Source organism: Symsagittifera roscoffensis, chromosome 5 (assembly GCF_963678635.1).
Source record: "Symsagittifera roscoffensis chromosome 5, txSymRosc1.1, whole genome shotgun sequence".
In the NCBI taxonomy this organism is placed as follows: Eukaryota; Metazoa; Xenacoelomorpha; order Acoela; family Convolutidae; genus Symsagittifera; species Symsagittifera roscoffensis.
Window position 1 is genome coordinate 67,806,724 of NC_087066.1, and position 12,419 is coordinate 67,819,142.

The 12,419-nt window shown below is 35.4% G+C and overlaps 3 protein-coding genes across 5 annotated transcripts in view; all 3 read right to left on the reverse strand.

Annotated features, from left to right (window-relative positions):
* LOC134845466 (glycogen debranching enzyme-like) overlaps window positions 1-12,419 on the reverse strand; it is a 643,946-nt gene that overhangs the window by 590,706 nt on the left and 40,821 nt on the right. The gene's annotated exons all lie outside the window — the stretch shown is intronic.
* LOC134845467 (serine/threonine-protein phosphatase 2A 65 kDa regulatory subunit A alpha isoform-like) overlaps window positions 1-12,419 on the reverse strand; it is a 525,354-nt gene that overhangs the window by 510,172 nt on the left and 2,763 nt on the right. The gene's annotated exons all lie outside the window — the stretch shown is intronic.
* On the reverse strand, window positions 1,932-5,850 carry LOC134845951 (uncharacterized). The gene is made up of 2 exons (XM_063863087.1): window positions 5,420-5,850; window positions 1,932-3,728 (listed from the first exon to the last, which is right to left on the reverse strand). Exons 1-2 carry the CDS (start codon window positions 5,720-5,722, stop codon window positions 1,977-1,979), a joined length of 2,055 nt encoding a protein of 684 aa, XP_063719157.1. The 5' UTR covers window positions 5,723-5,850; the 3' UTR covers window positions 1,932-1,976.

Consider the following 12,419-nt stretch of genomic DNA (forward strand, 5'->3'; position numbering starts at 1 on the left):
AATCGGTAACAATATTTTGAAGACTCAAGCAACGCTCCCTTCAGTTAGATTCATAATTTCAATAAAGTTTGATTTTCATATTTCTTCCGACTCCCGAAGAAAATGACGGAATATTTGTGCTCGGGTTCGTTTTTTCTCCAGACAAGTTCTGATTTTTGAACTATAGCCCTTTTTGACGGAATTTTTTTATGTTAACCGATAGGTATTGTTGTCTTGAGCTCAAATTTAAAAAAAAATACATTTCACCTGTGGTCATTTTTGGGATCAGGACAATCTACTTTATTCCAATTTACCCTATACCAATTTAACCTAAGCCATTTCACCCAAAATATCAAATTCCTTATGCCAATCTACCCTTCGCCCAAATTAAGCCAGAATGATAACAGCAAAATAGTGCTCGCCGCAGTCGGGCGAACGTGTTGCAAAATTATTTACAGAGGTTAGGACTCTATACGACAATTAGAGCCGGTTATCGCCGCGAAGCGGTGATGCACGCCAACTGGCGACCTTAAACCGAGATAGTTGTCTCATTTATCTCTGACCAAATGAACTACCCGCATCCAGTTTCAAGCGTTAATAATCGATTATATTACGATTTTAGTACCAGTCTCACAAAAATTGAGAAACAATCAATTTTAATCAATTAATAATCGATTATAATCACTGTTTTTAAAATCAAATTATAATCAATTATAATCAATTATAATCGATTATAATTGATTATAATCCATTATTTTTATTCATATTTCAATTTCATTAGTTTTGCACAAAAATCCATTATAATCGATAATAATTGATTATAATCCCTTTTTTTGTCCATTTTTGTCTTCGAAGTTGCATCTAAATTGCTTAAATTTTATGCTTGTTGTGGACATTGGTTGTTTCTATGAAAAATGAGAAAAATATTTTTAAAGTTTTCCAATTAATTCAAAATTATAATTTTTTTTTTCATTTCTTCCACATTGGGGTTGTTTTGTGATGCATATTTTAAGCTTTTTTTAAACACCAAACACATCAGCAAATTGATTCAGTCTCATGATTGATCCGGAAAATTTAATTTTCATATACCGCGAGAACCTTTCAACTCATATGAAAGGATCTCTATGAAACTTTTGTTTCGTGGTATTTGTGTTCAGATGAACCAAAGTGTTCAAGAGATCTCTCTTTTAGAGATTTACTTATTGACACAAAATTAATAACCCATAAGATATAATTCAAATATAATCAATTATAATCTCTTGGAAAATATCACGATTATAATCAATTATAAATCCCTTAAGGACCTAATTTTGGTAATTATAATTGATTATAATTGTCAAAAAATCATCATAATAATCCGTTATAATCAATTATTTACGCCTAAACTTGGATGCGGGTATTCATAGAACACAGAGTGAGTTGGCACAGGGTAAATTGGCATATGATAAGTTAGCACAGGGTAGAATGGCATAAGGTAAACTGAAATTGGGTAGATTGACAAGAAACCCATTTTTCTTAAGGTTATGGGCTTCAAAGATTGCCAATTTGGGATAAATAACGCGCAATATGTGAGATTTAATCCGTCTTAGAAATCAATCCAAATTGATTTGAGGCATGCTTTCGTATCTATTTAATACTTAGCGATATGTTAAATGTTTTACTTTGTACTTTACATAGCGTGTGGGGGAATGATTTTCGCAAAAAAATCTGAAAAAAGTTTTCAACTTCTTGTTTGAAAGTTTCATGAATTTTTTCTCATGCGAACACTACTCCATAGACTTTAAAGGGCAGTCGGGACCTTCAGGATTTCTCCCTGATATGAGCATTCGTTGTTTTTTATTATTCTTTTTGCAAAGACAGTTGTAGTAGGAACTTTCTTCGTTCAGTGGAACTAGTTACTTTGCTTTGAATAATTAAGAAAATCTTTGAATCATTTAATTTTTTTAAGCATGTTCAACAAAATTATAGAATTTACATGTACTTAATCAGTTTTTACACTAGTAGCCATTGATTCGCACTTTCTTTGAAGACTTTCTGCGCGGTGAGTTGTGTAAAGGTGAGACGAAACCAGATGGCTCAGGAGTTGGTGCAGGAGGTGGGTTGGTGACAGCAGCTTTAGATGCGATTTGAACCCTGATACCCTCTGTGTAATTCATTATCTCCTCGTGGTCACTTTCCTCGTTCCCACTTCCGGTACGGGACCCAACACGAAAACCTCCCGCTTTGCGACTCAGAGACCCGCCCGAACCCCACAGTTCACTTTCGGTATCTGTTCTATTTTCATGCACAGAGCCACTCGGTCTTTGTCTGGTCATCGAGCTTGTCGACCCAGCAGTATCGCCACGAGCGATCGGAAACATCGAAGTGGACTTCGGTCGGTTGCTGAGAGCCGAAGAGATCTCGCGAGGGTCGGCAAAGGAACTAAACTGGTCGTGAATATCAGAGTCAATTATGACATTTATAACTTGGTTTTCATTGGTCATCATAGATCTTTGAGCAACTATATAGTTCATGGGGAAAACTATAGGCGTGTAGGCTTTGTGAGGTTTCGGCTCGGTGTTCGGGTACCTGTGAGTTCCAGTCATTGGCCGATGTCTTGTTGGGCGTTCCTTTTGCCGACGATCCTTATTTTTTAACTCGGAGTTTTGGGCTGACTGATATACGTCTAGAGTTGTGGGGTACCAATTAGTGTAAGGTTTTGCAGTCTGCGCTCGAAGCAGACGTGAATTTACTGTTGTCGTTTGCGAACTTTCGTTCGACGTAGCCGTCGGTTTTTTGCTACCATTTTCCCGAAATCTTTCATCAGTTCTTGCCTGTGCAAAATTTATTTCCATTTTTGGAAGTTCAATTTCTTCGCTCTGAGTCGGACTGGACACTAGTCTCGGCTTCGCGCTTTTCGTCTCTCGTTTCATTTTCTCTCGATTCTTATTCGCCACCATTTTGATGATCTCTTGGGTTGTGAGGTAATCATCTCGGTCGTCGTCGTATCTCGAATCAGTTTGGGAGCACCTATCAGATTCACTCGGCGTATAGTCGGCGTAGTAAGAGTAGTTCTCATTTGCATTTTGCCACAGGGAATTAGCTTTCAAACCTTCCAGATTTTCTTCCTCAAGTAGCGTTTTGAACTGAAGTTTTTTCTCTTTATAGACTGTGGCCTTATCCATTTCTTCAGCTAGTTTCGGCTCACTCTTAACTTCTTTGACAACAACGTTTTCTTTACGAAGCTGATCATTCCACGACAGTGGAACATCTGCCGGGATTTCAGCCATGTATGAAGTATCCGACAATTTCGTCGCATTAAAATCCGAACTCCTTGCCGTCTTTCGGAGTCCGTTTGCGCTGCCGAGTGCCGACTGATCAGTCCGAACAAGTCCATTCCTGCCTACCAACACTCGGTTGAGTTTCGAAGGATTCGCAACTGCTTGCTCAGCGATAACCTTTGAGCACTTACTACTTGTTATAAAAACATTGTCAGAATCTTTCGCAAAAAGCTTGACAGCATTGTCGCTCGGCTGTGTCAACCCGCAAACTGAGAAATAGTTTAAGTCAGTTTCGAACCCTATACCATCCATGTTTTGACCTCTTTTGATTACCATTCTAGGAGGCGGTGCTCGGTCGAGAAACTTTCGGATGTCTTTTTGGGCGCTTCTTTTTTGCCTGTTGGCACTCAAGATTCTTGCTTGAAGCATTAGTTCTTTTTCGTTTGAATGCTGGGACTGATTGTTGGAGTTTGATTGCCGCTTAGATCCCTGAAATTCAAAAAGTAATTCATGGGTTTCCTCTCAAATTTTAGAAACAAAGTTGAGTAAGGAACATTATTAAATCCCAGAAAATATTAAATTACACAAAATAATTTTGGCAAACGTTAAGCGAACGTCAGATCGGAATTCAAGCGCAGATCAATGATTTTTTCAAGAAAGGATGTAAACAAAAATTTGAAATTTTGGCCCACCTTTTTAGCGCTCGCGGACTAAACCCCCCAGGATAAAACCCCACCAGATATAATCCCCCAGGACTAAAACCCCATAGGATCAAATCTTCCAATGACAAAATCCCTCATATTTTATTCAGTATGATGGAAATCAAATTGTACACATTATATAACTTCATGTTTCTATTGTTTCCATTTTGAATTGACTTCCATTTAAACGTTTACTTCAGGACCAATGACGACCTCCCCAGGACAAACAATGCCCTAGAAGGATTCCACCGTGGATTCGAATCCATGCTCCAAATGTCAAATCCTGACATATGGAAATTCATTGAGGCGATTCAGAGGCAGCAGTCACTACAAACTTTTAGTTTTGTTCAAATGCAGCTCGGCAAGAAAGTTCATACAAGGAAAGGGGATAAACTTGGGAAGACAAAGAAAATTGAATGCTCAGCCGCTAACTACAAAGAGTTGGATTATCTTAAAGCCATAGTTGTTAACTTGTCCTTTTAGTTTTTAGTCTTTAAGTTGTCTACTTTTTTTCTGTTAATTAACTTTAATCATTTAATTCAAGTTTTAGTGTCGCTGTTTTATTCAATTCGAATGTGGGGCATTTTGAACTAAAACTGGGGGATTTTGTCCTAGGGAGATTTGGTCCTACGGGGGTTTAGTCCTGGGGGATTATATCCGGTTGGGTTTTATCCTGGGGGATTCAGTTCTAGAACCTCTTTTTAGGCCGACCAAATTGTTTGCCGCGAATCTCTTAGAAAAATATAAAAATCCGATCGTAAAAGTTTGGTCCTGAAGAGCATTTTTAGGGTCCGGTTCAAAATGAATATTGAAAACTTTTAAAGGGGAACCTTTGGGTGGTGAGGTGATCGAATCCCTGTAAGGAGGGGTGGGGGGAGGAAAACCGCCTTTTAAATCCATCCACTAGAGTGTGAATTTTTTGTTTCGATCTCTTTTCGAAAGGTTGTAAGGTATGGCATCACATTAATGCCACTAGATTTATGATATGAATTCCGATAAGAAAACTTTTAAGTTAACTCACTCTTGAGAAAAATTGTTTTTTTTTGCCAGTAAAGCTTTAGCCGGAAATTAGTTCTAAAGAATCTCTGACGCGGAACCGCCACCCCAAATCCACCATTTTAGTTTATTTTTCTGTTTCAATCACTTTGAAAGGGTGTCAATTGTTGCAGCACATCAAGGCCAACATAGCCGTGATATGAAAACTGAAAACAAATATTTAAAAAGTTAAATCAGTGTCGAGAAAAATTGCTCTTTTGTCAACCCGTACGCAACAGCAACGAGATAAACATGCTTCGAGTATACACAATAAAAGAAGCAATACAATGCAAACTTACACTTGTTATAGTTCAATTGCTCTTAAGAGAACTAGTCGGAAAATTCGGAGTTTACTTTTGCGGTGCCCGACTACTCTTTTTAAAATAAATTATGGACATAGTTTGGATGGAACTAAACTCCTAGTTACGCTCTTTTCAAGCTCACCTGGGATCTGACCTGTCTCCGCTCTCCTGCAGCGGTCTTCACGTGATCTCTTATCTTTTCAACGTCCTTCATCTTATCCAGGTGGAACTGTATCACTTTATTAGCCGAGTCATCCGGCCCTATAGTCTCGTTAGCCAACAACTCCAAATTTCTAAATTTTTCCATCAGATAATCTTGGTGCAACTGACTGGACTTGTACTTTTCCTCGATTTTCCGCAGAGAGTTTTGTTTTTTCCATTTTTGTTCAGCTTCTGCGCTGAAATTTGCAACTCTATTGGCAGCCGTTAAGACTCGCGTCGTCATGTTTTAATAATGCAATATGCAACTGTACCAGCAATTGTTTTGTTAGCTAGTGGTGAAAAAGAAGCAAAACGTATGTTGTTTTCGAGTAGATAGAAAAAGAACAGCAAATGAGCAACCAACTCAATTGAATTAAGTCTACATGATTTTCATTGTGGCCAATTTACTTTTTTCTACCGCCTTAATAATACTAGATATTAAATTAGATAATAACACATTTTGACACAAAGGCCGAGCGGAGCTTTGCACCACTTGCCAAGCTACTCAAAAACATAATGGTAAGCTAGCGTACAGAAAATGATACGGAAGCAGCTTATTAAAAAAGTAGATCTACCAAAATATTCTCGTAAACGGGAAGAATAAATTTCTTTACAAATAATCAACATTAATAAAACTTCAAATAAAACGGGAATTTGAAATGTAAATACGCTCGTAAAAAGTCTGTTGGTTTATGAATCCACATTTAAGGAAAATAAAATTCAATTTTTGCTTCTTTCGAACTTTTGTAATTGAAGAGCGAAATCAGAGCTTCAAATGGTTAAGCAAATGAATTTAAAGTAAGCTTTAAAAGTAAAAGTAACTAAAAATCAAAGTGGTAGAAATCAAACGTTAGCGTGAGTTACTTTTTAAATTTTAAAAACGCTAACTAATTTGGTGACACAGAAGCGAAGCGGAACTTTGCACCGATTGCGATCAACACAATCATAGAAAAAAAAACATCGTAGAAAAAGAGTCGTAAAAAAGAAAAAAGTTGAAAAATTGTTCGTACGTCAATCGATCAATGACACCGAGGGCCCCAGCTGTGGGACGATATGCATAATTTCAAAAATTAGACTTTGCCCAAAACCTTAGTTATTTCTCAACTAAAATAAGTGAGAAGAGTAAAAAAAATTTGAGATCTTAGAATTTCCCAAAAATCTAATTTTCCTCTTACAAAAAAAGTTAAGGAGTAAACGCTTCTACAGGAAAAATTCGCGCAACCGCGTCTTTCGATTGAAACTTGCATCTCAAATTTGATAGGGTAGTTTTTAAGAAAATTCAAAAAATTTTTGAAAAATAATCGAAGTTCAACAACTTGATTTTCTGATATCTGCAAATTTGTTCTGCTAATAGCACGTTATGGCCGCTGAAGTAGAGAATATTCCTAAAATCTGGTTTCTCGATTGAACACTTACGGTAAGAATTGGCGCGATAATTTTCGAAATAAATAAGAAGAAAATTTCACTTGCTTGAAGGCAATGACTTTTTTCTAAAAGGATCTGAGCGTACCAAAATATAAAGTTAGGCCTCGAACAACCTGTTGTGTAGATTAAACCTATGATATCAGGTTTGGCAAGATAGTTATTGAGAAAATACAAAAAGCGGTCAGCAAACCAGAATTTTGATTTTTCCGAATATTAAAGCTTTTTTAATTAAAAAAAAAATTGGAGCCACTTCTGCGGAAAAAAACAGCCTGAAATTTCGATTGGAAACAAAAACTCAGACTTGGCATGGTAATTCTCGAGGAATGTCGAAAGGTCGAAAGGTTTCAAAAACGGTCAAAATCCAAAACTTTGACTACAGAGGACCTTATATTTTTTGTGCCAACAAAGTTTGGACGTAGACGCGTAGGCAAAGTAGTTTTCCACAATATGTTTTTGAATTGAGGCCAAAATCTCAGATATAGGAGGGTATTTTCTGGTAAAATTCATAAAGTTTAGAAAAAATAGGCTCAAAAACAAAAGATTGACTTTTCCGAGGACGTTAATTTGTGTAGAAAAGTTTGGGTGTAGCCGCTTCTTGAAGGAATTTTTTCAAATTCTGTCTAATCATTGAATCCAAAATTGCAGAATTGGTAGGTTAGTTTTTTTTAAAATGATAAAACAAAGTGAAAAATATCAGTAAAATATTCACCCCACAGGCTTTTTTGAAGACCGTGAACAAAAGGGTAAAGCAAAAAGTGACCAAAAGAGTAAACAGGCACACAATGGTGTAGGCAGTCTTTCAATGGATACCCTTTTTTTAAAATCGGTATGAGGTTTTTAAGAAAAAAGAAATTTTTTTTTGCAAAAAGTGAGAAAATTTGCTTCAGTAAATTAGTACCCAAGTAGTAGGTAGTAATAGTTTAAAATGAAACTTCGTGAAATTGAGCATGTCAGCTGCATAGCAGGATTAAAGTGACTCAACTGATTTTTTAAAACTATTTGTTAACTCGAAAAAAATTTCTATTCCGATTTGAAAACGCTTGCTAATCGCAAGCATTAAAATTTTTTTCAATTACTAGTAATTTTTTCTAAACAATCAAAATGTTGCTATCAAAACAAATTAACAAATCAATTGAAAAAAAATTGAGCAGTAAAAAAAATTTTGTTATGATAATCATTACGAGAGCAAACTGTGCATTTTGTGAATTGTAAGCGGATTCCGCAACAAGGACGCTCCCTTTGTTCTTCTTTTGTTCTTTCATTTTTTTGAACGTTCCGACAAAGTTTTAGCATGTTTAAAAACTTATCTCTGGAATCCAGTAACATACAGACACAAAATGTTGCGCCTATCTAGTGCACAGTTTGGCCTTGTAATGATATCTACATTTGATTGCATTACGACGCTTTCCCATAATGAGATCTAAGTCCAAACAATGGTGAACTTAAGTGAATAAAAAAGACAAAATAGTCAACAGAGAGTCGGCACTTTGCCAATGAGTTCAAACAAACCCACGAGAATGACAGTTTGAGGATCCAAGTTAACCCAAAATTGAGTTATATTTCTGCACTTCAAGAATATTTCATGACTGAAATTTTTTCAGAAAATTAGCACAATTGGAGAAATGTGGATCAAAAGTAAGCGCCTTATTCTAACGGCAAGTCTGAAAACTAAAGTGCACTCTTGAAAGTGAAAGCAGTTGGTGGAATTCCTCATAGACGAAGGATCAAATGGGCGAAACAAAAATCACCCAATCAGATTGCAGTATTGCCAAATTTGGAAAAAAAAGCGTAAAATTTTTAAAAAAAAACTATTCCAGGGACCTAATACTTATACTGGCTGAATATAAAAACGGTGGAAAAGTGCTAATTTTTCATATTGTAATACTGACGCCGGCGAATTGGAACAGATTTTATATTTCAAAGATTTCGCTATAAAAGAAGAAAATTATTGCTGCATTAAATTCCTTTAAATTGAACGCAAATTTTTCATTGTAATAAATGTCTTTCGACTGTTTTTCTTTTTGGGCCTTCGCCCATGAGTATAACCCCCAAAGCAGGTCATTTTTTGCACTCTCGTATTTGGAGAATCTTATTTGCTTTCCTTTTAGCAATCAAAATTGAACTGAAATTAAAGCAAATTAAATTTTATTAGCAAATGACACTTGAACATTTTAAGTACCGGAAAACTCGGCTTGCTTTCATATCAATTAAATGCACAAGAGTACTTTTCAACAAAATCAGAAATCTGGAAAAGAACCCGAGTCGAGATTTTTCACCTAATTTGAAGTAAGATTTGAGCGGTTTGAGCGGTTTTTTTAGACGATTGCGCTCAAAATCTTGCTTCAAAATGAGCGGTTTAAGCGGGTTTTGAACGGTTTATCTATCTATAAGGCCTGCAAGTACTATTCTTGAATTTGATTGCCTGAATTGTATATGTTTCAACCGAGGGAACTCTCTCCTCCCTGAATCAGTTTAGGGGGAGATTGTTCACTTGGTCCAAAAAATGATTTAAATCTTTCAGTTTCTTGTACGTTTGTCCGTTTTATTGGCTTTTTAGTTTTTTCTAACACAAATTTAGCACGAAATGACAGAGTAAACGTGATCTGCGGATTAAAGTTATGTACAATAAATTACTTAACTAAAATATAGCTACACTTTTTAATTACTCAAGCCTTGAAAATGTTTCATATTGGCAGAAATTTTTCTATTTTAATTAGATGTTACCATGTATTTTAATAAATTGCCTAAAAAAGTCGTTCTTAATATTGCTGCAAAAATGCCACCAATGAAATGAAACGTTTTGTGTGCAACTCGACAAGAAAAAAAAACAGAAATACGTTTAACGACACTACGCTGCGCTTATGAAAGAATACAATACATATTGAAACAAGACTTCTCGTATCAGGGTTAAGCCCTGAGTGTTCCGACTGCCTTTTAAGGTCCATGGAGCAGTAAAACATGAAAATATTAAATGTAGAAAAAAATGAAATTTTTTTTTTCAAAATTGAGATTTTTTGTGAAAACATCCCCAATCACGCCATATAAAGTACAAAATGATAGATTGTGCAACATACCTATTATGGCAAATAAGCTGCCTTCAACCAACTTTGAACTAGTTCTAAGACGGGTTAATTATCAGCTTACGCGTTAATAGTGCGAAGTATATCGCGCGTTGACTGTCCCAAATTGGCAAAAATGGCATTCTTTAAACTAAACCACCATACGTTTAAAAAAAAATGATCACAGGTTAAAATATCTGGTAAAATTTAAGATCAAGAGAGCAATACTTTTCGAATGATATAAAAAAATTCTGTTAAAAAAGGCTAGTTAAAAATTTGTTCGAAATTTGTCTGAAAAAAAAACCACCTCGAGCACAAATATTCCGCTATTTTCGCTACGAAAGTCGCAACATCAGGACTGCTAGTATCAGGGCAAAACCCTAAATATTCTGACTGCCTTTTAATGGCTATGCGTTTTAGTTTCGAAAGCTTAGTTATAGCTCGAAATGCGAAATGTGTTATCTAAAACAGCGTTGTTTCTTCAGATTTTTCATTCTATTGATGAGATGAAGCTTAACAGTTGCTATTCCCAATTTTAAATAATTTAAGTAATTATTGTGTTCGGTGAAACTTTATAAAAAAAATTGCCGGTTGAACTTTTGATTCTATTTGCAAGATGCTAATGGCTTCCGATTTTCATTTTTCTAGTTCCGACAATTTCAGTTGAGTCAAATTTCTCCAGTGCCAATTCAAGTTCATAAGAAAATTCGGCCCATGAGATCAATCTCTCCCTAAAAGACCAAGTGCACAACCTCCATCGTAAAATTAAACGGCAAGCTCAAACTGTAAGGCCTGCATGTACTTTTCTTAAATTTGATTGCCTGAATTGTATATGTTTTAACCAAGGGAACTCTCTCCTCCCTAAATCAGTTTAGGGGGAGATTGTTCACTTGGTCCAATAAACCATTGAAATTTTTCAATTTTTAGTAAATTTGAGCGTTTTGTTTGTCTTTTTGAGCTTTTTTCAACTGAAGTTTAGCGTGAAGGGACAGAGTAAACAAGATCTGAGGATTAAAAATAGGTACATTAAGTTACTTAAATAAAATTTAGCTAAACTTTTTAATTTCTTTAGCCTTGAAAATGATTCATATTGGCAGTTTTTGTTTCTATTTCAATTGGAGGTTACCATGTATTTTAATAAGCTGCCTAAGTGAGTCGTTCATGATATTGCTGCAAAAATGCCACCAATGAAATGAAACGTTTTGGGTGCAATTCGATAAGAAAAAAAAAACAGAATTACGTTTAATGGCACTACGCTGCGCTTATGAAAGATTACAATACATTTTGAATTCAGACTGCTCGTATCAGAGTTAAGCCCTGTGTGTTCCGATTGCCTTTTAAGGTCCATAGAGCAGAAATATCATGAAAAATTTGAATGTAGAAAAAAATATATATCTGTAAAAATATCTGTTCAAATTGGCCAATGAGTTGCAATGGGCGAGAAGTTTGAAAACGTTCCAGAGTGGTTTCAAATTATAAGTTAACCGTCTTAAGAATAAATTAAATTTTAGATTCCCATGTTTTTTCATCAAAAAGCTGAAAAAAATATGATGCGCTAATTTGCTATGCTAGCAGCGAATTATTTGCTGGAACCGCCCTAACTTTTTTGACAAAAACTGGTAGTAAAACATTTTGGTAAAAAGGTAGAAAAATTAATTTTTTGAATTCACTTCTGAACCTCAAAAAAACGAGTTGCAAAAAAGGCCAGTATTCCAATTCATTGATTTTTTTTAAAAACGATCACGCTATGTCTGGCTGCAGAACAACCAAAACATTTATATAAAAAAACCTACCAAGCAACTGGTTTTTAGATTTATTAAATTATATATTAAAAATCTGGACGAGAGAAAGTTGACAGCAAGCAACTGCTCTTTCCATATTTTATATCGAGACTTCTTTATCGTTCAGACCAGTGAAAATGGGGAGAAACTTTGAATTCAGGTGTGTTTTATGTTATTTCTTTTTGTATTTTCGTTTTCCCCGGAAAATCAGGTAAAATATTTGATAAATTACAAAATGATAGATTGCGCAACAAATCTATTATGGCGCATAATGTGCTTTCAACCAATTTTGAACGAGTTCTAGGACGTGTTAAATATCCGCTGACGCGTTAATAGCGCAAAGTATATCGCGCGTTAACTGTCTCAAATTGGCAAAAATGGCATTCTTTAAACTTAACCCCACATCAGTTTTAAAAAATGATCACAGGTGGTTAAATTATCTGTTAAAATTTGATCTCAAGAGAGCAATACTTTTCGAATGATAAAAAAAATTCTGTTAAAAAAGGCTAGTTACAAATTTGTTCGAAATTTGTCTGAAAAAAAAACCACTCCGAGCACAAATATTCCGCTACTTTCGTTACGAAAGTCGCAAGAACAGGACTGCCAGTATCAGGGCAAAACCCTAAATACTCTGTGTGCCAGTTAATGTCTATGCGTTTTAGTTTTGAAAGCTTAG

Bases quoted from the DNA above. Each gene is read 5' to 3' on its own strand.
- LOC134845951 (XM_063863087.1), bottom strand. From the start codon at position 5,722: ATGACGACGCGAGTCTTAACGGCTGCCAATAGAGTTGCAAATTTCAGC. The intron at 3,729-5,419 runs GTGAGCTTGAAA...TTTGAATTTCAG, and splicing joins GGAGACAGGTCAGATCCCAG to GGATCTAAGCGGCAATCAAA.